The 23,682-nt window shown below is 35.1% G+C and overlaps 1 protein-coding gene across 1 annotated transcript; it reads left to right on the forward strand.

The window, feature by feature from the left end:
* Positions 1 to 6,377: 6,377 nt before the first annotated feature.
* Positions 6,378 to 22,763, forward strand: cd5 (CD5 molecule). The gene is made up of 6 exons (XM_030133486.1): positions 6,378 to 6,650; positions 17,980 to 18,366; positions 19,701 to 19,832; positions 21,198 to 21,248; positions 21,831 to 21,899; positions 21,992 to 22,763. Exons 1-6 carry the CDS (start codon positions 6,596 to 6,598, stop codon positions 22,057 to 22,059), a joined length of 762 nt encoding a protein of 253 aa, XP_029989346.1. The 5' UTR covers positions 6,378 to 6,595; the 3' UTR covers positions 22,060 to 22,763.
* The last annotated feature ends 919 nt before the right edge of the window (positions 22,764 to 23,682 follow it).

The raw sequence follows: 23,682 nt of genomic DNA on the forward strand, positions 1-23,682 counted from the left end.
AATTGTATTGTTTTACGTATATTCCTTTGTATCGTTTTATCATCATTCTTTATGCTATTTTCTTATTGTGCTTTTTTGCTTATTGTAAAGTAGACATCAACCACAATACATTCAGAGACAAGATAAAGGTGAATTACCATAGATAAAAAATGCTAACCCAAATATATAAAATCAAGAACAGTAATAAGATATGAGAAAAAAAAACTTCTTTTAACAAGCTAAAATTATAATAATATTTAAAAAAAAAAAAAAATTAAAACAAGCTGAAATAGTCCAGTAGTGAAAAATAGTTATAGCAAAACAGGATCAACAAAATATGGTATGTTTTCAACATTCTCTTTCTGTTTTATCACTATATATTATTAACATTCAACTCACACCCATCCCTTTCCAAACTCATGTCAAATAAAAGGCTTTTTACCTTCTAAATTGAGATGCAGTGGATGATACCCGCCGCTCTTAGCAGCGCACACATCCTCCTCCTGAAAAAAAAAAAAAAAAACACAGAGCAAAGGTGGAGGAGGTGAAAGTCTACGGGGCTTTTGTCATTTCTACGGCCCCGTAAACCAGAGACAGCACATGAGAGAAAACGAGAGCGATGGAGAAAAAGGTCTGTGTGAACTAGAAAAACCAAGATGAGTCAGGACACAACAAGGCGAGAAGAAATTCAACCTGTGATGGAACCAGGAGATGATGCATTTAAAGCCCAGAATACAAATCAGTCCCTCATACTCTCAGTATTTTACATAAACAGAGATATGAAGACCTGGAAACTCACCGTCACCCTTGAAGACCTAACTACCTACTTTTCCTAAGTGATTTATCACCATTTAATAAGATATTTTTTGTATTTTTTTTCAGTGACAATCATATATTTTCCTGTGTTAGATTCACTGATCATGTACATGTTCATAAAAGTTCCGTGTAGATTCAAAGGTTATTATATCAAAATAGAAAACTGGAGAAAATGTGACTTCGGCAAAATATATCATTAACTGAACATAAACCATCAACCAAACAACAATGATAAAACAATACAAAGGAATATAAGTAAAACAATGCAATTCAAGAATTAAGTATATAAGATAAAAATAAATCAGCTAGAACTAAAATCTGATAAAAAAAAATTTAAATGTCATTTGGCCTATAAAAATAAATAAAAATTAAACAAGCAAAATCCCTTTTTTTAAAAGATTTCACACAGCTCGTATAAATCATATATGAACAACAGAAAGTGTCTTTTAGTTTCTAAATGGGGTTAACCCTCGCAGACCTAGAATTATTTTTGTAGAAACTTACAAATGATTAAATTCTCTACATTTAACTTTTCCAAAGGGATTTATCACCATTTATTATAACATTATTGCCTGTATTTTGTCTGTATTTTCCTATGTTTAATTCACAAATAATTTAGATGTTAATAAAAGCTCAGAGTGAATTCAGGTTATTTTAAGGTTTTTAAGGTAAGGTTATTTTATCAACACAGAGAAAACTGAAGAAAATGCGACTTTTTCTGTCAAATCTATCATTAACTGAACATTAATCAAGTGTCTCCATCCACTGTCGTTTATTAAACTCCATGGGTTTTACTGATGATTCAATGTTGTAGAAGATGACGGTGTTTCCACGTTCACTACGGAGCCTTTGAACGTCCAAATGGGTTATATCTGATGACCATGAAAAGATGACAAACTGTATTTTACAGCAATTATTTACATGCATTAATAAGATTAGTGGATCAGCAGGTATTAAACAGTTTACTTTTGGTCTCTGGTGGATGTTTAGGTCTTAAGGTTAATTGTTAAATACAGTAATAGCAACACATTAAATTAATACAGTGAGAGAGTATTTAATGAACAAAACAAAACAAAAAAGCATCCACAATTCGATAATAAAAAGGAAATAAATTTTCCTGTGATGCAATACTGTAAAAACATGGATGGAATAGGGAAATCTACATATATATGTAAATGAGTTCACAAAAGTGGTTTTAATGTATTTATTGTATCAACTCACTATGGTAGTGTTCTTAAACCACAACAGGAACAAGACAAAACTGTCAAAAAGTAAAACCATGAATAACAACATGAAATACTCCACAAGTAAAAGTTCTGCTTTGTAAAAAATTGCAATAATTACCTCAAACATGTAGTGGAGTAGAAGAATAAAACATAGTTTTAATGACTTTTGGTCAAAATGCAGTTTGTTTCAGAGGTTTAAGAGGTTGGTTATTTTTACTCGTGTAGTTTTGAAAAGACAAAAATTAAGGGTTGAGGTGATTAACACTCAGTGAAAGAGATTTTTTAAACTATAAATGTAAAATAACTCAATATAAACACACTCTTTACTGTGCTTTTTTTTTTTTTTTTTTTACTTTTTAATGTTAATAATAATGGATTAGATTTCTGTAGCACTTTTAATGGCACCCAAAGTGATTTTGGTTTGATGAACAGTACATGTAACCTATTTGTAGGTGAAATTTAATGAAAACAAACTATATAGTAAATACTAACGAATCACAGATACAGCATAAAAAGCCTATGAAGGACAGACTTATCTAAGTATTGGTCATAATTATCCTGTTTGACCTGTTAACACAGTTATGGTAATTGTACTTTCTAGAGGATTGAGAATGAGCTGGTATCAATGGTAGTAATATATTAGACTTAAAACCTAAGGAAAAAAAAAAAGCCTCTAACCAAAGTGTTTTTATGATACATAGTTGCTACTGTTGAAGCATGTCTGCAAAGCTACTAAATAAGTAGCAGGAAACATACAGGGACCAGATGTGTTCCAGAGGTGGTAGTCTTTGTTTTGTTTGATTATTTGATTTTATTTATTGATTATCAGGAGAGAAAAGTTAATGCAGAAGACAACAAGTTTTCATGAGGGAGGATATGTTAAAAGACAAAAAAACAAACAAACAAAACAAAGGAAAACCAGATATTAAGTATTAAAACACAATTCCAAAAACTCCAAAATTGAAGAAATAAGCAGTAAATGTAAAACAATGTGAGCTCAAGTCACCCTGACAACATGCTACATATCATAACATGCACAGAAGTTTATTATTATTTTGTTTTCATTTATTGTTCATTTCATTTGTGTATCTAGTATGTGTGGATTTTGTACAGCTGCTAAATTGGTCACATCTCCCTTACAAAAGAGATTTCTGATCTCAAAGGGATTTCCTGATTAATTAAAGTCACATAAAAATGAAAATATATATATATTTATATTCTTTGGGGTTTCTCCAGTCTTGTTAAATCTAGAGAATCTCCATTTGTGTTTTTGTTCAGTTTAAAAACACATTTTAGAAGTAGGTACTTTCATTGACTGTACACTGGGACAAATCTCAGTGTTTTCCTAATACTTAAGTTTAATAAGTTGAAAAAAGTGTAGTTTTCAAATGTGCTTTAGTCTTTAGTTTTTTATTAATTTATTTTTCTTGCGAAGAGGCAGCATAACATGCAGATAAAACAGTAAAAATGAAACAAAGAAAGAAGTTACAGTTTACAAAGTTACAAAATGTATCATAATAGTGCTAAAAGAGATAGAGATAGAGGATTATTTACAGTATTTACAATGGTTTATTTTAAAAAAGAGTAGTTATTAACAGTAAGAATATGAAAACATAATACAGTTTTACAACATGTTTCACCAATGCTAAAAGGTCCAGTATATATTGTGACATGTATTAAAAACAAAATGGCTAAAAGCAAGTGCAGTGGTCGTGGATTAATGGTTTTATTGAGTTTATTTTAGAGGAGAGCAGAAGGAATGACCTCAGCTTTAAGAAAACTGAAGAGAGGAGCAGCCGAAGGAGGTGCAGTCTTTGGGTAAGAGGAGATCGATGAAGCTAGAGAAGGCAGAGTACGACTTGTATAGTAAATATTGAGCAGTGACTGTAGATAAGATGGGGTTTTCCCTATTGGACTTTTGTAAATGAAAAGAAACCAGTGAGTTTGTCTGTGAGTGTGAAGAGAAGACCAGTTCAGCAGAGATTACACAGAGCTCCAGTCACAAAGCGGATCACAGCATCGTAAATAACATCCGGTCTGTGAAGGAAGGTTTTTGATGCAGTCCTGTAGACTACGTCACCATAGTCTAACATTGGGGACGTTGTCATTTTACCCAGGAATTGTTTGGCAGAATATATGAAGGAGGCTTTATTACAGAAAAGAGAGCCAAAGTGAGATTAATTTATACTTTTGATCCTGTAATTCACGGGTGTCGAACACACGGCATGCAGGCCAAAACCACCCACCAAAGGGTCCAATCCAGCGCGTGAGATGAATTTGGGAAATGCCAAAATTGCACTTCAGATATTAACAATCATTTTAGTTCAGGGACCACATTCAGCCCAATTCAATTTCAGGTGGGTCAGAGGAGTAAAATACTATCAGAATAACCCATAAATACTGACAACTCTTTGTTTTAGTGTAAAAAAAAAAGTACAATTACATGAAAATGTTTACATTCACAAACTATCCTTTCATAAAAAAGGGAGTAATCTGAAGAAATCTGAACAACATATAATGCCTCAAAGCAGAGTATGACTTTAATCACAAATTTTTCTTCAAATTTGTAAAACCCGAGTCATAGCCTAATTATCACTAATCCATGAGTCTTTCTGTGCTTCTGCGCCTAAGGTTGTTTTCACACTGGGTATTTGGATCTGTGCTGTACTTGGATACGTTCACACCTTTTCCACAGATGTTGCGTTCAAAAGCATGTACTGCGGCCCGTACATGAGAACGAGTGAGTGTTACAGGCCGAAACAGTAGGTGGCGGTGTGGAAGGAATTCTGTAGCTATCCAACAAATGTGGAAGTGACAAACCCTTACGTCATCAACCGAGTGACTCTTCTGTTCACAGGCAATACTTTTCTATCTGTTATCCTGTTTGAGGCAAAGAGAAGAAGAGCGACCTTCGTTGTCCCTGATATATCACCAGGTGGTTCTGTCGATAAGGCGAGCCCATGTCGTGCGGATTTGAGGCTTTTTCAAGAGACAACAGGAGCGCCATCTATGGTCTCATGGTGATGAGGTCACTTCCGCTCTCGGGTACAGATCACTTTCACATGGCTTTGTTCCGTACTGGAATCCACGCTGTCCGTACCCAGGACTACCTTCTCAGCTGGACTTGGGTATGGTCTTCACGCATGGAACGTTTGCATTCACATTGATCAAATTAAGTGGACTTTGGGGTCCAGCGTACTCGGACACAGACACGGATACCCAGTGTGAAAATGACCTAAATCAATTCCCTCATGGTGAACGATTTCGAAGATGACTCCATCACAAGCAGTCCGTTTGTTTATATACCAAACCGATACGTCACTTGGGCCTTTTTGGAAATTTTGTCGTGAAGTGCATTGTGGGAATCGGAATTCCACGTAGGCTTATCACTGTAAGGCATGAGTGAGTGGTGAGGGCAGGGCCGTACCCTGTATGCTTGTGTATGATAAGCCTACATGGAACTTCCATTCCCACAATGCGCTTTGCGTCAAAATTTCCAAAAAGGCCCAAGTGACGTATCGGTTTGGTATATAAACAAACAGACTGCTTGTGATGGAGTCATCTTCAAAGTTGTTCACCGTGAAGGAAGTGGCTCAGGTGCATAAACATAAAAAGACTAATGGATTAGTGATAATTAAGATATCACTGGGGTTTTACAAATTTGAAGAAAAAATAGTGATGAAAGTCATATGCTGCTTTAAAAAAATAAGTGCAATTTTATCAATATTTGGCCTATTACTAAATGTTTTATGTGTTTGCAAATCCATTGCGATCTGTTGGTTGTGATACAGAAGTGTTAATAACAAACAGAGGGATTATATAGTTAAAATTGCACTTATTTTTCTTAATAAATTTCAGTTTGTTCCTGGTTGTTCAGGTTATTCACATTTTTACCGTTGCCAAGAAACAGCAGAGGTTATGTTTTCATAAGGGTTTGACTGTTTGTTTTTCTGTCTGTTAGCAAGATAACTCAAAAAATTATGGACGGATATTTACTGATCTGCCTTGGCGGAGGTCTGTGCTTTCCTGGTTTAAAGGATAGTTTGTAGATGTAAACATTTTTATAATGTAATTTTTCTTTTTTTCACTCTAAAACTTACAGAAAAATTCTGAGTTGACATTATTTATATTTTAGTATGTTATTAGTTTACTGGTCTGATCCACTTCAGATAGTATTAAAATGAATTTGAATTTGAGACTCCCGCTGCAATTTATCATCTCCGCCTCCACTTTTGTATTTTACTTTTACTGCTGGTGACTCACAGATAAAAGGTGTTTTTACCCTAAAGTCGTGTAATTCTTCCTCTCACCTCTTCCTCCTTCCTCTTATCACTCTTCGTTTCCCCCACCCCTCTCTTCACTCGCTCGCTTTGAAGGGAGGAAATCTGCACTTTTGCACCAGCAACAGCATTGACTGGGGATGAAGTGATTCACTGTATGGAGACAAAGACAGAGGCTGTGGAAGTTTTACACCTCTGCACCATTTCCTTTCTCATCACTTTTTCTGTTGTTGGCCTCTCAGTCTGATTTGTCTCTGTCTTGTCTTCTTCCTCCACTTGTTGCTTATTGTCTCAATGATGGACCTCTGGATTGTTGCAACATTTTCAGCTCTGTTACTTATGACTTGTGGTAAGTCCTCATTGTTTTCAGTCCAGTAGTTCATACTGTGTATTGACTTCAGTTCCCATTAACATTCAGCCAACTCAAACTGTCATCACAGGGTGGAAAGGAACTGAGGTAGAAATTGGTTTTGAGGATTCTTAAGTATCACTACTTTTTTTCTTTTCTTTTCTTTTTTTTTTTTTTAAGCACACTTGCATTCTAAATCTCTCTTGTTCAGTTGTCAGAAGATGGCAGACTTCTAATGAAAGAAGCTCCAGAATGGTGGTTTGGACGTGTCTAGGTGTCTCGGCCTGAAGCTAAATTGAGAGCTGCTAGCTATAATTTGTTGTGGTAAATTCTACTCCCCGCCGAAAACTGCTCCCCCTTCCAAAGTCAGCCACGAAGAGAACACTTTGCACCAAATTCACTCTGCTTACCCTGTCTGTTTAATTTTTCTTATTTCTGACTGTAGGATGTGAAATGAACTGTGAATTATTCAACCTCTTAACACCATCATAGCTGTGTAGCTGTTAGCATTTGTAATAAGTAATTAATAATATTGTAAGATATTGCATTTATGTATTTTATCTGTTTAATATTAAAGAATGTACAAACTCCAAGGTATATAAAACTTTCAAAAGCTAAATGTTAGATACACAGCACACAAAGTATATAACAATAAAAACAGATACTTCCGAAAACTACTTCACCTGTTGTTAGGGATGCAGTTTTGGCAGGGAGCAGAATTCGGCACTACATACTGCCGAAAACTGCATCCCCCATCAGAATAAGCTTATGAAGTTAAAGGAGTGAAATGACTTTAGCAGCTCACATTTGGAGCTATTCTGGTGTACATTGTCCTCTTCATGGCTGACTTAGGAAGGGGGAACTGTTTTCGGCAGTTGCTGTGTTGCTGTGTTTTCGGCAGGGAGTAGAATTCAGCACAATATAGCTCACTCCCTGTCATGATTTAGTTTAGTTTATTAGTTTATTGTATCGTGGACAATCCCAATTAATGACCTGTATCACTAACAGTAAAAAGGCGCAGCTTTAGCCCACATTGCTAGTATCCTGCTGTAGTCCCCAGCCTGATGACAACAGGCACCGTAAAAAAACCCCAATATGATACAATATAATATGAGCATAGTGGAGATATTAAACTTCCCAGGTTTATCAACTAATGCACATTTAGCTGCAAAAAGATCAGTCCAAAGGTAAAGTCAATAGCATTTATCAATATTTAACGCTTCATTCATGAATACTTTAAGCAACAACTGAACCAGGTTTGATGGTCACATGAGGGTAACCTACATGTTTTTATTAACTCTGCCACGTCCATCAATAAGTTTGATAGTTTTTACAGCAGCAGGATTACACAAAAACTACCATAGCAACAAACATAAAACAAAAACAACAACAACACAACATTTAAGGGCTGTGGAGCCATGGCAGATGTATACGATCTAGTGAGTGACATCTATGCTATTATTCACATGTCTAATAATTCAGAAGATATACTATAAGGACATAAGTATTGGGACATGTTGAATTCAGGCGTTTCTTTTCTAACAGGGGTCTGAGATACAAAACAATGATGACAAATGTCATAATAAACTTTTATATGGTGATGAATATTGTTACATTGGTTAGTTTTGTTATCTTTGCTTCCAAAACGCAGCACAGATGGTTTTTACTTAAGTTCTCTCAACACTGATTTTTTGTAGTTTTTTTTTTTTTTTTTTTTTATCCACGACTATGATTTTTAATGTTTTATCTCTAGATTTTTAAATATCTTTCATGCTCTAACTGTAAATAATAATGTTCTATCACAACTAACCATGTACTTTTCTCATATCTCACTTAGGAAGAAAAATGTCCCATTAAACTTTAAGGAAATATTAAAGTTTATATCTCAAATCAGCATGAACAGGGGATCTTACAGCAGTAGCCGTGATGTGTCCCGATATTTTTGTCCATATAGTTGTATCTGTCTTTTCGTGTTGGTCTCTGTTGAAACAAGCCAGTGCTTTTCCTGTAAACAACATACACATGTCATTCTAAAAAGATTTCTGTTTCTCTTTTTCAGTGTAGATGCGACGTACACTATATGGACAAAAGTATTGGGACACGTGAATATTTTTCTACTTTCTTCACATCTTACTTAGGAAAACAAATCTCCTATTAAACTTTAAGGAAAAATTGATGTTTATATCTCAATTCAGCATGAACAGGACATCTTACAGCTGTAGCCATGATGTGTCCCAATATTTTTGTCCATATAGTTTATAAACATCAATATTTCTTTAAAGTTTAATGGGGGACTTTTCATCCTAAGTGAGATGTGATGTCATTATTGTTTGTAGCCCAGATCCCCATTAGAAAACAAAAACAAAAACACCTGAATTCACCGTGTCCCAATACTTTTCTCCATATAGTTTATGTTTTTGCCAATTAACTAGCATTAACCTACTCTCTAAACATCACTTTCTATGCTGTATCTGATTAAATCTACATTTGTAATGCAAACAGTAACTACATCATAGTGTGAGACTCCTGATGATATATAATGGATTAGTTTCTCGTTGGTTGAATTTATTTGGCCTGACAGAAACTGGTCCATGGTAAAAAAAAAAAAAAAAAAAGAATTGTAGAAGAAGAAGGCTTTTTATCTTCACACACAGGAGACACTAGAGGTTCATTCAGGAGACCTCGTACACCTTTGTAATGTTACGATAACTTTAAAAATCGGCCACGTTTTTCTAGATTTGCTTCCTTCTTGACCCAATCACTAACCTGCATCAAGATGAAGACTGATGCTGTTCTTTTTTGCGTAACAACAAAGAAACGTGGGCGATTACACAACCTCACTGTGTAGAGACAATAACAGTGTTAGTAACTGAGCCGTTTAATTAAAATGTTCAAGAAGTTGTTATTAACATTATTAAGAACAATATGAGATGATAATGTTATTAGTTACCTCCGCCAAGGAGGTTATGTTTTTGCCGGCGTTGGTTTGTCTGTCTGTCTGTCTGTCCGTGTGCAAGATAACTCAAAAAGTTATGGACGGATTTAGATGAAAATTTCACGAAATGTTGATACCGGCACAAGGAACAAATGATTAAATTTTGGTGGTGATTGGGGGGGGGGGGGCACTGATCTACCTTGGCAGAGGTCTGCGCTCTCCGAATGCTTTTCTAGTTTTACATGTGTTTTAAGGGTTGTGAGGTCAATTGTCTGTTTGGGCAAATTATGTTACATTATACTGTATGACGATGGTATCAGCATTTATTCGATCATTTATAACATAATAATTTTTTGTTGTTGTTGTTTTACATTCCTTTTCCCTCTCCCTGTGTTTTGCCAGGCCACGGTTGTAAATAAGAACGTTTTCTTTATCTGTCTTGCCTGGTTAAGTAGAGGTTAAATAAAAATAATTTTATGTAGTGGTAGGTTTGTATGAATGTCTTTCACTAGTTACAACTAAATGAAGTATGAAGTTATAACAAATGTAAAATGTTTATTTTAACTAGAGAAGCTATAACTGTTGAGGTAGTAAAATAATATATGAATTACACCTGTGTAAAACCACATGGCATTGATTATATATTACACATACATGCCAAATGGGGGTAGGAGTAAGTCAAAGTGTTGCCTACAGTCTTGTTTAAATATTAGGATTGATTCTGTAAATTTTTTACAGCAAAATGTACGATTTGCTGTGGTGACCCCTAAAGGGAGCAGCAACAGCAGCAGTAGTAGTAGAAGTAATAGTAGTAGAAGTAGAAGTAGAAGTAGTAGTAGTAGTAGTAGAAGAAGTAGTTGAAGTAGAAGTAGTAGTAGTAGTAGTAGAAGAAGTAGTTGAAGTAGTAGTAGTAGAACAGTGTTTTTCAACCTTGGGGTCGGGACCTCACGTGGGGTTGCCTGGAATTTAAATGGGGTCGCCTGAAAGTTCTGGTTATTGATAAAAATAATAAAAAAAACAATTACTAATTTAAAAAAAATCTATGGTGAGTAGACAGAGATAATCCCAATCCATGAAAAACATGACAAACTGTGAAGCTGAAACTGAAGCACTGTGGTACTGTTTCTTTCAATGTTCATTATGGTCGGTTTCAGATGCTGCAGCTCTCTCATAATTCATCGTTTGAGTTCTTGTTTTTTCAGTGTTAATTGTCAGCCTTGTAAATCCAAGGTGGACTGACTGTACATATCCTGACCAAGGAAAGTAAAATTCTCACTTTGTGCAGTAATCTACACCTGGCTTTTCTGCCTCCGTCCATAATAATATACATTGTATAGAGTAAATGTTGTCTAAAATTAATGTTTATTTGTAACATAGTATAGCAAACTATTACATGATCAAAAACAAATGTATTTTAGCCAAAAAAAAAAAAATAAAATAAAAGTCTCCATTCTGAATGTCTGGGGTCACCAGAAATTTGTGATGTTAAAATGGGGTCACAAGCCAAAAGAAGGTTGACAACCACTGTAGTAGTAGTAGTAGTAGTAGTAGTAGTAGTACTCTTTAATGAAATATGATCTAACATCACTTTACATTTTGTGTTAATGGTTTATGACAAAACAGGCAATATAAATATTTTCCGTATCTAAATTCAGTTTATAGTTGCTGCAGATATGTGGACGGTGTCATGACATATTGCATCACCTGCTCCACCTCCATTAAATCCACACATAATCCACAGAAATCCACAGAAAATGTCACCTTGTTAGATGTAAGGTATTTAAGTTTTTCAGGATCTGATCAACGCTACGAGGAATAAACGAAGCATTTTAGTTTTATGTTTAGGATTAGTCTACACGGTCTACATCTAAATGACTTAGACTCATTACATGTGTGTTGAATTTAACTGAATTCTTTATGCTGTGGGTGTCTAAAGGAGTTATTGAGTGTCGTTAAACTTTCAACGCATTTATGACACAACTTTAAAGAAAATATACACAGATAAAGATCACTTCTATAGGTCAATGTGTAATATTCACTGCTTTAATTAGATTTATTAATGTCTATTACATTTAGTCTGTCTAATTGTTTCATACATGAACAGATTGTGGTTTGTTTTTCTGTGCATAATCAATCAGCATAAAGCTAAGGCTTCAATTTTCACAATAAATCTAAACTAAAGCAAACATTAAACTATATCCAGTTATCTCTGTACGATATCTAAGATAATTCCAGTTTGAAGCAACAGGAGAACTTTAGAACTTCAACTTATTTCATGTAATTATCACATTTTTTTCACACCTAAAAACTTAGAAAAACTCTCGTCACAGCTCTGCTTTTTACCTAGCGTGGAAATCGACCTACAACTGATTTATAACTTTACAACATCTCACAAGAAGGAGGATGTTAAATTCTGTCTAATCATCTCGATTTCTGATGCACCAATGAGGACAGGAACATCCAACAGTATTAATTAAGTCAATTTCTCATTTCTGCTAATGCATTTTTTTTTTTTTAATATATATTTAACTTTTCTTCAATGATTTATTACCATTTGTTATGATATTGTCCTCTGTATTTTGTGTGTGTGTATGGTTTCACTGAAAATCAGGTATTTTCCTAAATAAATTTCTGGAGCCTCTGAACGTCCAAATGGGTAACATGTGATGACCATGAAAAGATGACAAACTGCATTTTACATCAATTATTTCAACATGTTGATACGTTTAATAATAATAATAATAATAATAATAATAATGATAATAATAATAATAATAATAATAATAACAAATTTGTATTATAAAGCACTTTTCATTCAGCAGAATCTCAAAGTGCTACAGAGAGAAGACAGTCCAATAAAAAATGAAATACTGTATCAGGAATAAAAGACTAAGCGAATAAAACAAAGCATGATGGGCCATAAAAAGCCTGTCTAAACAGGAATGTTTTTAGACCCTGATTTTAACCCCCCTCTGACTTAGTGGTTCAGAAGTTAATAAACATTCTAGATCAGTAGAAACTTTTGCTCGCCAGCGGCTGTTTGGGTCTTTATGGGTTAAAGTACATGACTCCTGAATCACCAGAGTGGATGTTTTATGCTACAACCTTTTTCAATGTAATGAGCAACTATAGAAAAATAATCTCCATGTATTTTTACTCATCTATATTAATCCAATGCCATTTTTTTACAACATTAAACAGTGAAACACTTCTAGTGAACAAATTCTAAAAATGAAATGACACTGACCACATAAAAACAACCAAGTGTCCATTTATATCTGTATCTGTCCAGCCTCAAATCATATGCTCAAATAAAACTTTAAAATAAATCAACAAAAGTGTATTTTGTGGAGAAATGAAATAATCTCTGTACCATCATATGAATCAAGTGAATAATTTCCACCAAAAAACATTCCGTCCTCAATTACATATTGTTTTCTAACAGAGGAGCGTACTGTTGAATGGACGCATCTTAATACGTAACCAAATCTGAACCTAACCTTTGACCAGGAAAATCAAATCTAGCTTAAATCAAACTGTACATTTGTGCCAAATTTGGTGAAATCCTTCAAACCGTTCCCGAGATGTTATTCAGAAAAATCAGACTCAACCTGAAAATATGTCGACTGACCCAGAGCCATAAATATCGCGAAAACCAATAAAATATTTTGTGGAACATACACTATACGGACAAAAGTATTGGGACACGTTGAATTCAGGTGTTTCTTTTCTAACAGGGGTCTGGGATACAAAACAATAATGATAAATGTCATAATATAGTTTTATATTGTGATAAATATCACTGCATTGCGTCGGTTAGTTTTGCTTAAATAATCTTTGCTTCCAAAATGCCTCAGAGATGGTTTTTACTTAATTTCTCTCAACATTTTTTTTTTTAAATCCATGACTGTGATTTAAAATTTTCTACCTGTAAATTTCTGTCTATAAATAATAATTTTCCACCACAACTAACGATTTACTTTCTTCACATCTCCCATTAAATGTTAAAGGAATATTGATGTTTATAAACTATATGGACAAAAATACTGGAACACATCATGGCTACAGCTGTAACATGTCCTGTTCGTGCTGTTTTGAGATATAAACATCAATATTTCCTTAAAGTTTAATGGGAGATTTTTCTTCCTAAGTAAGATGTGAAGAAAGTAGAAAAATATTCACGTCCCAATACTTTTGTCCATATAATGTATGTCACACCTACACTGAAAAAGAGAAACATAAATCTTTTTAGAATGATGTGTGTATGTTATTTACAGGAAAAGTACTGGCCTGTTTCAACAGAGACCAACACAAAAAGACAGATATAGAACATGACAAGACAAAACACACAACATCAAGACATAACTGCCCTGGTACAGGATCAATTTGTACATTAAAGTAAATTAATCCAAACAACAAAAATAAATGAATGAGAATAAATAAGAAGAGGAAGTAGAAAAAGAATACCAATTCCCATTAATTAATATTCTAACACCATACGTAGAGTTCTTATTGACCTCACAAATTAACAGCCCAGAATAATGAGGATGTTTTGTTAATTTTTGTCTCCACAACATCAGAGTCATTGTACTTGAGTTCAGTCTTGGTCTTGAGGATCACCTAGTCTCGGCTTATGACAAACATGACTTGAGGTTTTATTTTGAAACCTCAAATGCAGGGATTTCACTAAATTCCCCGAGCATTTTCTGATGTATTTATTAATATTGTGATTTGATGTATAACGTCCTGCTTCAAATGCAGCCAGTAACTTGACTGAGATCTAACTTCCGATTTTTGGAGAAGTTGTTTGTTAAAAGTTCTGAAAAAAAAAAAAAAAAACCTGATCCACAAAGTGTTCATCTGCAACATCTGGTTAAATCAGATCATGTCAGTCATATTTTAGAGGAACTTTTGGAGGAATTTGGGCCCGTAATGTTCTATAATGTCCTTGTGATGTGTTTGGTCTGACTCGTAAACCCTTGGCGTGGGCAGTCTTGGCAACAATAATACAGCATGTGCTCACATAATCCAACAAAATAACTGTGATATCAAATGTCAAAATACAAAAAACAGACGTTCCAAATAACTTTCACACCAAAAAAGAGAAGAAGAACAAAAAAACAAAATAGTGGCATCAGTTAGTTTCACTTTTATCTCCAGTTGCTGCTGAAACCTCTGCCGCCAACCCAATACAGCGGCGCTGAATAGAGAAGGCTTTGTGGTGTTCGCATCAGAATGTGACATTTGGAAATCTCTGAGATCAGGTCTGTTTTTCTTTTTTTCACAAGCAGTTTTCATAGCGAAAAAATAGTCACGTCCTACAACAGCTTAGTGGGAAGGTACTGTAAATGAACTACGATCACGTTACAACAGTGCTGGGAATCTGAATCTGTGAATTATATGATTTTTAAACATGGATATAATTTGATATAACAGCTTTACATACAATACAACACACTAAACCCCCTGACCTCTGACCATTGGGTCGAGTGAGAAGAAAAATCTTTACAGGAGATTAAATGATATCCATCAATAAAAGGTCATTAATCACACAGTGCATTGAATATCATGTTTTATGTGATTAATAAACTTTTATTAGTCTCGACCAGGGGTGTCAAACTCATTTTAGTTCAGGGGCCACATCCACCCTAATGTGATCTCAACTGGGTTGGACCAGTAAAATAATAACAGTGAATGTAAAATACATTATGAATTTTTTTTTTTTTTTACATCTACAAATTATCCTTTAAAACTGTGAATAAAATGAACAACCTGAAATTTCTTGATAAAAAAATAAGTGCAATTTTAACAATATACGCCTCAGTTTCTCATGTACACATATGCATTAATACTTATAGATCACGGTGGATCTGCAAATACACAAAACATTTAGTAACAGGTAGAAAATTGATAAAACTGCTCTTTTTCCTCTTAAGACATTTCACGTTCGTATTTGTTCAGGTTATTCACATTTTTTGTGAAAGGATAGTTTGTAAATGTAAACATTTTCATGTAATTTTACTTTTTAACACTATAATAAAGACAAAAATGTGGAGTTGTCATTATTCATAGTTTATTACAATGGTGTTTTACTAGTCCGCTGGTTCGACCCACTTGAGGTTGAATTGGTCTGTATGTGCAACCTGAACTAAAATGATTTTTACACTGTTGATTGTTAATATCTTGAGTATAATTTTCTTTTTTTTACAAATTCATCCCACTGGTTAGACTAGACCTTATGGTGGGCTGGTTTTGGCCCATGGGCCTTATATTTGACACCCCTGGTCTGGAATTATTGTGGTGACGTACAGTTGAGGTAGTGACACAAACTGACTTGTTGCATAAATGTGACTAATTTGCCAATAAAAATCCTCGAAAGTGATTAAAACAACAAAAAAAAAGTGTATGGAAAAATAATTCCCAAAATTTGCATTACTGCAAATTTATGTTTTTATATAAATTAGTATGTAGTTTCTGGGTGTTCTTATATAATTCAGAATTTCACTCATTTGTAAATGTAATAATATATAAATATGTACTACTGCAGATTTTCATGTCCATCTGGTTAATGGTGCATTTTTTGTGGTTGTATTATTATTATTATTATTATTATTATTATTATTATTATTATTATTATTATTATTATTATTATTATTATTATTATTATTTTATTTTATTTATTTATTTTTTAATCTGTAGTTGAATGTGAGCTTTTACGCCACTGTCATACTTTGTTATTTTGTATTTAGATGTTGAAAACTGGCATAAATTTTGGTTTACATGTGAGAATAAAACACTAGGCACAGATTTATTTTACTTAAAATGTGGGTGATAAAAATAAAATTCACCCGAAAGTGTAAACTGGTATCAGTGTTAACCCCAGAAGTTTATGCTGTCATTGCAAACAAAGATTTCTTCTCCAAGAACTGAATAAATAGCCTTACTCTTTATTTCTTTCTTCTATTTCTTATTTGTGTAAATTTCCCTGAAATAATGTATTTTATGAAAAAGATATTGGTATGCTCAAAAATAAAAACAGTGGATATCAGCGTTTGATTACTACATGTTTTGCTAGAAAGACTGTTTCCGTTCACATCGAGCAGCTTCAAACATGTCCACAATGATCTTCCTCTTTCTTCTGCTCGATCCAAGTGTGTGTTTGCAATAAAATAAAAGTATATGCTCTGAGATGTACTGAAAATATCCAACAGTAGAGTTTAAAGGACATTTCTACTGACTAAAAGCAAAATACAGTGGGACCCAGCAGTATCACTGCACTGTAGTATAAAAAAAAATTCACTTTACGAGTCGCAGCTCTTGAGAATGTTTGTGTGCAAATACGAGTGTAAATGGTCAGTAGGAGCAGGTGTTCCTCCAACAGGTGCAGCCTCCACTGGAGCACCAGCATTCAGATGGAGGAGGAGATTAGGAAACTCCTCAACAAGGACAGTGTAGTGGAGGAGGCTATCTCTACCTGGAAATTAAATGAAATGTTGGTAAAGTGGACAGAGGTTTATGATTTAGTTGAAAAAAAAAATCATCCAGACATATAAAGTACAGGTCGTACAGCTGCTTTATTTAATGACAATGATCCGGAGCATTTTCAGAACATTTTAAAAAGCAGAACAAAACAGATTTGTCTGGATATGTTTATAATGAAACGACATGCAAGTGCAGACAGTTGTGAAAGTGAATCCAGAAAGAGCTGATAAAGTAAAGCGAGAGGAAACGCAAGAAATTCAACTACCTGACATTTTACTGGAAGGAGATTCTCCTTTCAGAGAATAACCCTCCTTCTCCTCTTCGTCTTCCATCGTCTTCCTCACATACAAATCGTCTCAACTTTAAGATAGATAGATTAATAAAAACCAGTTAATTTGTTTTTATAAATGTTATTTTCTTCTAACTGCACTTTTTCTGTTTTAAAAGCCCTTAAAAATTATTTTACTGTGTTTTTTGGGGGGCTGGAACTGATTAATTACACTTCAATTCATTTCAATGGGGAAAATTGATTTGTAAAATCAGTAAAGTCGTGGAATGAAGTAAACTTGTACTGCGAGGTTCCACTGTGCTGAAAATAAGGAAAATAAACTTCAGTTTAAATAGTTTCAGTGTTGGCAGTAGAACTCAATACACTACACACAATGCCTTTTCTGTGTCAACCAGTTTCACCTTGAGTGTCTTTTTATTTGTCTTGCTTTGTTTGTGGAGCGAAGTGATGCAAAACAGACACATTTTCCTTCAATCTATTAAAACTAAACTAATGAGCCTGAAAATGTAAAAAGTAGTAAGTACAAATATTTCTAGTACAGGTTAGGGTGTAAAAGAAAACTAAATACACAAGTAACCAGTATTTTTACATTGTAACCTTTCACCTGGTAATCTGTTTCCTAGAACCAGTGCAAACATCAGATAAGGCAAATGAGACTCGTCCGACCTCCATTACACCAAAACAAGTCAACACCAGCACCATCAGCAGCTGCAACTGTGACCAGACCCCCATGCCCATCATCACGCCCACCCACACCCTGGCATTCCTCATAATCAAGTGGCAGGTGAACTGTACAGCAAACGTCACCATCTCAGAACACCTCAAGTCCAAACCCGTCTGCTACAGCAGTTGGACACAAGTCCAGAGTCTTCTGACAAATGTGTGTAAGAACAAGAAAGGCTGCAAAGGTGACCCGACGTCACACAAAGGAGGTGACATACAAGGTTATCATATCTCTGAGAGAGGAATAGAGAATACTACTTGCAAGATGCTGAAGGTCAGATGTACAGGTTAGTGAAGTTTTTGTGTGTTTGTGGATTTGAATGAGCTGATTCCTTGTTGTGTTTGCGGTTTGACATTTGCAAAAGCTGACATGCTGCAGTTCTGAAGCCGTCTTCTGCTCTATGTTCACAATGGAGTTTAACGGTTATTGACACTAATTCTAAAACCAGGTTAGTGCATCTTATAAAAAACCCTTTATAAACTGGTGGCGTAAGAGGCAGTGGTTACATCTCACTAGGGCTGGGTTACTTTGTGGAGTGCAAGAGTGCATGCCATGTTAAACTTCTGCAGCCTTAGTCCGTCCAGATCCACCTGTGTCTTTAAAGGCTCAGTGTGTGATATTTAGTGATATCTAGTGGTAAAGTTGAAAACTGCACCCACCCTCTTGTATGATGTCTGTTCTGTGCCTTTTAGTTAAGAATATAATAACTGTTGTCCACACTCAAACAAACACCTCCTTCCATAAAACAACAAAAAATAGGACCAATGTCCCTGTATCTCACCGGCATCTTCTATCAAGAATCAATACCAAGTTGAATTTTTGAGGTTGTCAGGGTCTGCCACTATGTTAGAGTCCTGTGGTTTTGATGCAGGAGATCAATCTCCCAATAGAAGTGGGTGGTATTTTCACATGAGGGAACTCAACTAATTAAAGGAAAGTCCATATATGACTTCCTATTAGTGCTTTCTAATAACTATATTGCTATCTCTAACCATTTCCATGTTATAAGTCTCAAAATATGGACCATTATGAGCAAAGGCACATTTTTAATAATTCAAAAATTCTTAAAAAATTCAAAAATCTAAATTTCTCAAAATTGTGAGATTAGGAATTTAGTCAGTATCTGGAGGCTGCTGTCTAGACTCCATTACATCTTTAGACTCACAAATAGTTTTTGTTACAACAACAAAAGAGTTTGCAGAAAGAGATTTGGGTCAACAGTGAACTGTGTTAAATGCATGTGAAGGCGGCGTCAGACAGTCAGTGAGGTTTGTGGAGGTGGTCTCATCCGTGGGCTCTGGTTGATGCTTATCTCTCTGACTTTATGTCTTGATTCTGTTGTCATTTATTGGTGCTTTGAGCCTCTTCAATCAAATGTAGAGCAGCTATACAATAAATAAAACTGGAATTAAAAGATCAAATGTGGTATGTATTGGTGGTGTGTATTACATATTATCAGCCTGAACAGATCATTTCAAACATTCTGGTGCAGGGAGAGTTGTGGATCATGTGGTTTTTTGAGTGTTATGGCTGTCAGTCTGTTCTACATGAAACACCTTTACTTATGTATCTTCATTTATGCTGAATATTAAATTAAAGTGTGTTTGTGTTGGTGTTTAGAGGAACACCACCCTGATCAACAGGCAGAGCTGCATGGCTACAAAGTGGTGACAGCTTTGTTCTGTTGTGCACTGGTGGTTCTTTTACTGATCCGCTTCACCCGACCCACGGTCAAAGCCCTGCAGAAGAGACGTGAGCATGCACACACACACACAAACATATCCACACACACACAAATATATCCAGACACACACACACACACACACACACACACACACACAGATGTGCTTCCTTGTTGATTTCCAACTCCACACTCTGCATGTACTGACATACAGTCATATGTCTGAATGTCAGGATGCACAGCTGGTGTTCGCTTCACCCACATATCACACACACACGTTCACACAGATGCATGCCACACACACACAATAGACACATGCACATACGTGCAAATGCACACTTTATCATGCAATCAGTCGTATTTACTGACCTGAAAACTAATATTTTAAGATTAAGATTTGCACCAGATTAAAGATTATGTTCAAGACAGAATATTGTCTTAAATCCAAAGAAGTCTGTTGAACCGATAGAAAAGAAACCAAATCAGTTGTGCTTATATTAATAATAATAACTGATTTTTATGTATTTGTGCTGACTTTGTTTCAGGACTTTTTGGTATTAAGTCAAGGGCATTTAGTCCAGTTGCACGTGCAGCATCAGTTCGCCGACTGTGGTTTTATTTAGAACAGGTCACATCCAGCTGTGGAGCAGGATGTCTAATAATCACATCTGTAGAGCAGCAAAGCTCAGTTACGTCCATATGGAATTTGATTTGGACACGCTGATGATGACGCTGTAGTTGGAAAGAACAACATAACATTTTATTCTGACATTTCAGTGTTATATGCAGGAGAACAAAAATGTACTAGTGCTGCTAAACCATAGAAAATGGAAGTTTGAATTTGACTAAGAATGATGCCCTGGTGAAAAAAATATCAATTAATAAATCAATGTCTGGTGTTTTTTCTGTATTTCAGTACTTTTCAATGACATCAATTAAAACAAAGGTTTCAGTTAGAGCTAAAAGTTGTTTCTTTCTAGGTTTTGCAAGGAATGTTTTACGTTTTTATTCATCAAAGAACCACTTATTAAATTCTTTAAAAACCTTTTGAGGTTCCCAGTGCTTCTTCAATACAGTAAGGGTCTCTAGAGCACTCATCAAGACAGACTTTTCTTTAAGTGTATTGTAATGAAAAAAAGATTTGACTTGTCACTGTTTCCAGTTTTACATGAATGGAAACTAACAAAGACATAAATGAAGAAGCATTAATACTGCACTAAACCCACTGCAATGTTCTTTGTTACCTTTAATAATGATGAGTCAATCCAAAATGTGCAAAGCACAAAAAAATATCATAATAAAGGTGCAAAAATAAATGATAGACAGACAAATACAAACTAGTAGAAAACAGGTATTAGTAGAAAAGTTAAAGTTTTGAATATCAGTTTAAGTAATTGCCCGTGTTAGTGATAATATTCATTGTTGTTTGTTTTTAGTATCAGACAAAAGACAGAATCGCTGGATTGGACCAACACAGAGTCACAGTGGTGAGTCACACACACACACACACACGCACGCACGCACGCACGCACGCACGCACGCACACACACACACACACACACATTACAAACACACAGCACACACATAAACACACAGTATAAATATAAACACACAGTACACATATAAACAAACAGTACACATATATACACAAAGTACACACATGAACACACAGTACACACATATAAACACACAGTACACACATAAACACACAGTACACACATAAGTACACACATAAACACACAGCACACACATAAACACACAGTATACACATAAGTACACACATAAACACACAGCACACACATAAACACACAGTACACACATAAGTACACACATGAACACACAGTACACACATATAAACACACAGTACACACATATAAACACACAGTACACACATATAAACACACAGTCCACACACATAAACACACAGTACACACATAAAAACACACAGCACACACATAAACACACAGTACACACATAAGTACACACATGAACACACAGTACACACATAAACACACAGTACATGTCCAGTAGATGTCTGCTCTAATTGTGTCCATGTCTGTCTCTTTCAGTTTCTTACCACAGAGGACAAAATACACTTCATAAAAACAGTGATGGCGAGCATAGACTGTCCTACCCTGGTAATAAACACATGACACCATTAAACCAATCACACAGTTCTGTTGTTCGCTCATTATTGGGCTCTGAATCAGACTCTGTTTCATTACATCAGCTTTGGAGCGACTGGCGGTCAGTAACAGCAGAGAGCCATCGTCCAACAGAAGCAGCTACAACTTCTGACATGATTCAGACTCATTCATCACCATCGTCGTCATCATCATCATCATCGTCGTCGTCGTCATCGTCATCATTATCATCTTTATCTTCACCTCTTCCATTCTTCTTCTTCTGTACCTTCAATAATTTCATTCATTTACAATAAAACCACAAACAAATCACAATATATGAGCGATGTTTTTCTCCTTTTTATCAGTTTCATTTGTTTAACTGACTCTTGTCACTGTAACAAACTGCCGGGGGTTAAACTTCTCTCCTAGTTTTAAGTGAAAGTGAAGGTTCAAGAAAAATAACGATACATGAATATCTTTTTTTTTTTTTTTTTTACTGGTAACAAACTATTTTATGATAATTACCATTAACTGTAAATCCCTACTTGTTTTTACCTCCTCTGTCTAAGGTTAATAATACCTGATCTAACAGTCAGTTTTCTCCTGATATGTGCATCTGAAAAATGTCATTTTAATAATGTTGGAATGTTCATAATGTATGTGTCTTGTGAGAAATTGGTCCAATATTTACATAAGTATCAGATGTAATTTGTCGACACGAGACTGGACAGTAGTAGTGTGTTCTTACATGAGAAATAACTCCATTTAAAGGATTCATCTTTGGCCAGTGCCCTGGAATTCATATTTCATAACAATCTGAGCTGTTGTTTTTGTATAATGCCACTGATGACAATAAAATAAAGTAATTAATCCATTTGTATTTGTATATTAGATGCAAGGGCGCAGCTACCAATTATGGGCCCCTTTGAAAACATACTCGTTCTAGACGCTACTTAAATTGAATATCTCAATCTGTGGGACCGGGGGGGGGGGGGGGGGGGGGGGGGGGCATACATTACGTCACTTATGATGCTGTGAAAACGAAACTAAAGATTCTTTCAACGTTCACCTCCCTACTTCTACAGGGGATCTTACACAAAATTTCCACAATTTCTGTATCCACTGGGCCCCCTCCACTGCTCTATGGGCCCCCCCACAACTACTGGGCCCCATAAATTTGTCATGTTTACCCCCCAGACTAAATGTATCAGTAGCTCAAAGATCTTTTACAACCAATAGTTGGTAGTTACAGCCACCAGCGTTTGCATTCATGTCGTAAAACTTTGGAAAGTTTTCTGGTACAGTGGAACCCTGCAGTACGAATTTCATACATTGCCTTACCGTGCTTGTTTATTTATTTACTCATCTTACGAATTCATTTTCCCCATTGAAATGAACTGAAATGTAATTAATTTGTTCCAGCCCCAAAAATCCTTTTTTAAGGGTTTTGAAGAACATAAAAAAGTGGTGTTAGAAGAAAATAACAATTATAAAGACAAATAAACTAGGTTTTACTAATTTATTTACCTTTAAGATGAGACGATCTGTGTGTGTGAGGAAGATGATGGAGGAAGAGGGGTGTTATTCTCTGGAAGGGGGTCCTCCTTCCATTAAAACACCAGGTAGAATAATTTCAGTAGTGTGCATTTATAAATGAATTTCGGGCCTGAAATCCATTCATTCTGCCTGAATTTCATTTGTCTGGATGATGTTTTTCAACTAAATCTTAAACCTCTGTCCACTTTACCAACACTTGGGAGTTTCCTAATCTCCTCCTCCATCTGAATGCTGGTGC

This window comes from Sphaeramia orbicularis, chromosome 1 (genome assembly GCF_902148855.1).
Source record: "Sphaeramia orbicularis chromosome 1, fSphaOr1.1, whole genome shotgun sequence".
In the NCBI taxonomy this organism is placed as follows: Eukaryota; Metazoa; Chordata; class Actinopteri; order Kurtiformes; family Apogonidae; genus Sphaeramia; species Sphaeramia orbicularis.

Excerpts from the sequence above, each read along its gene's own strand:
- cd5 (XM_030133486.1), top strand. The coding sequence starts at position 6,596 with ATGATGGACCTCTGGATTGTTGCAACATTTTCAGCTCTGTTACTTATG. Across the intron at positions 19,833-21,197 it reads CAAAGCCCTGCAGAAGAGAC|TATCAGACAAAAGACAGAAT; the intron begins GTGAGCATGCAC and ends GTTTGTTTTTAG. Across the intron at positions 21,900-21,991 it reads GCATAGACTGTCCTACCCTG|CTTTGGAGCGACTGGCGGTC; the intron begins GTAATAAACACA and ends TCATTACATCAG.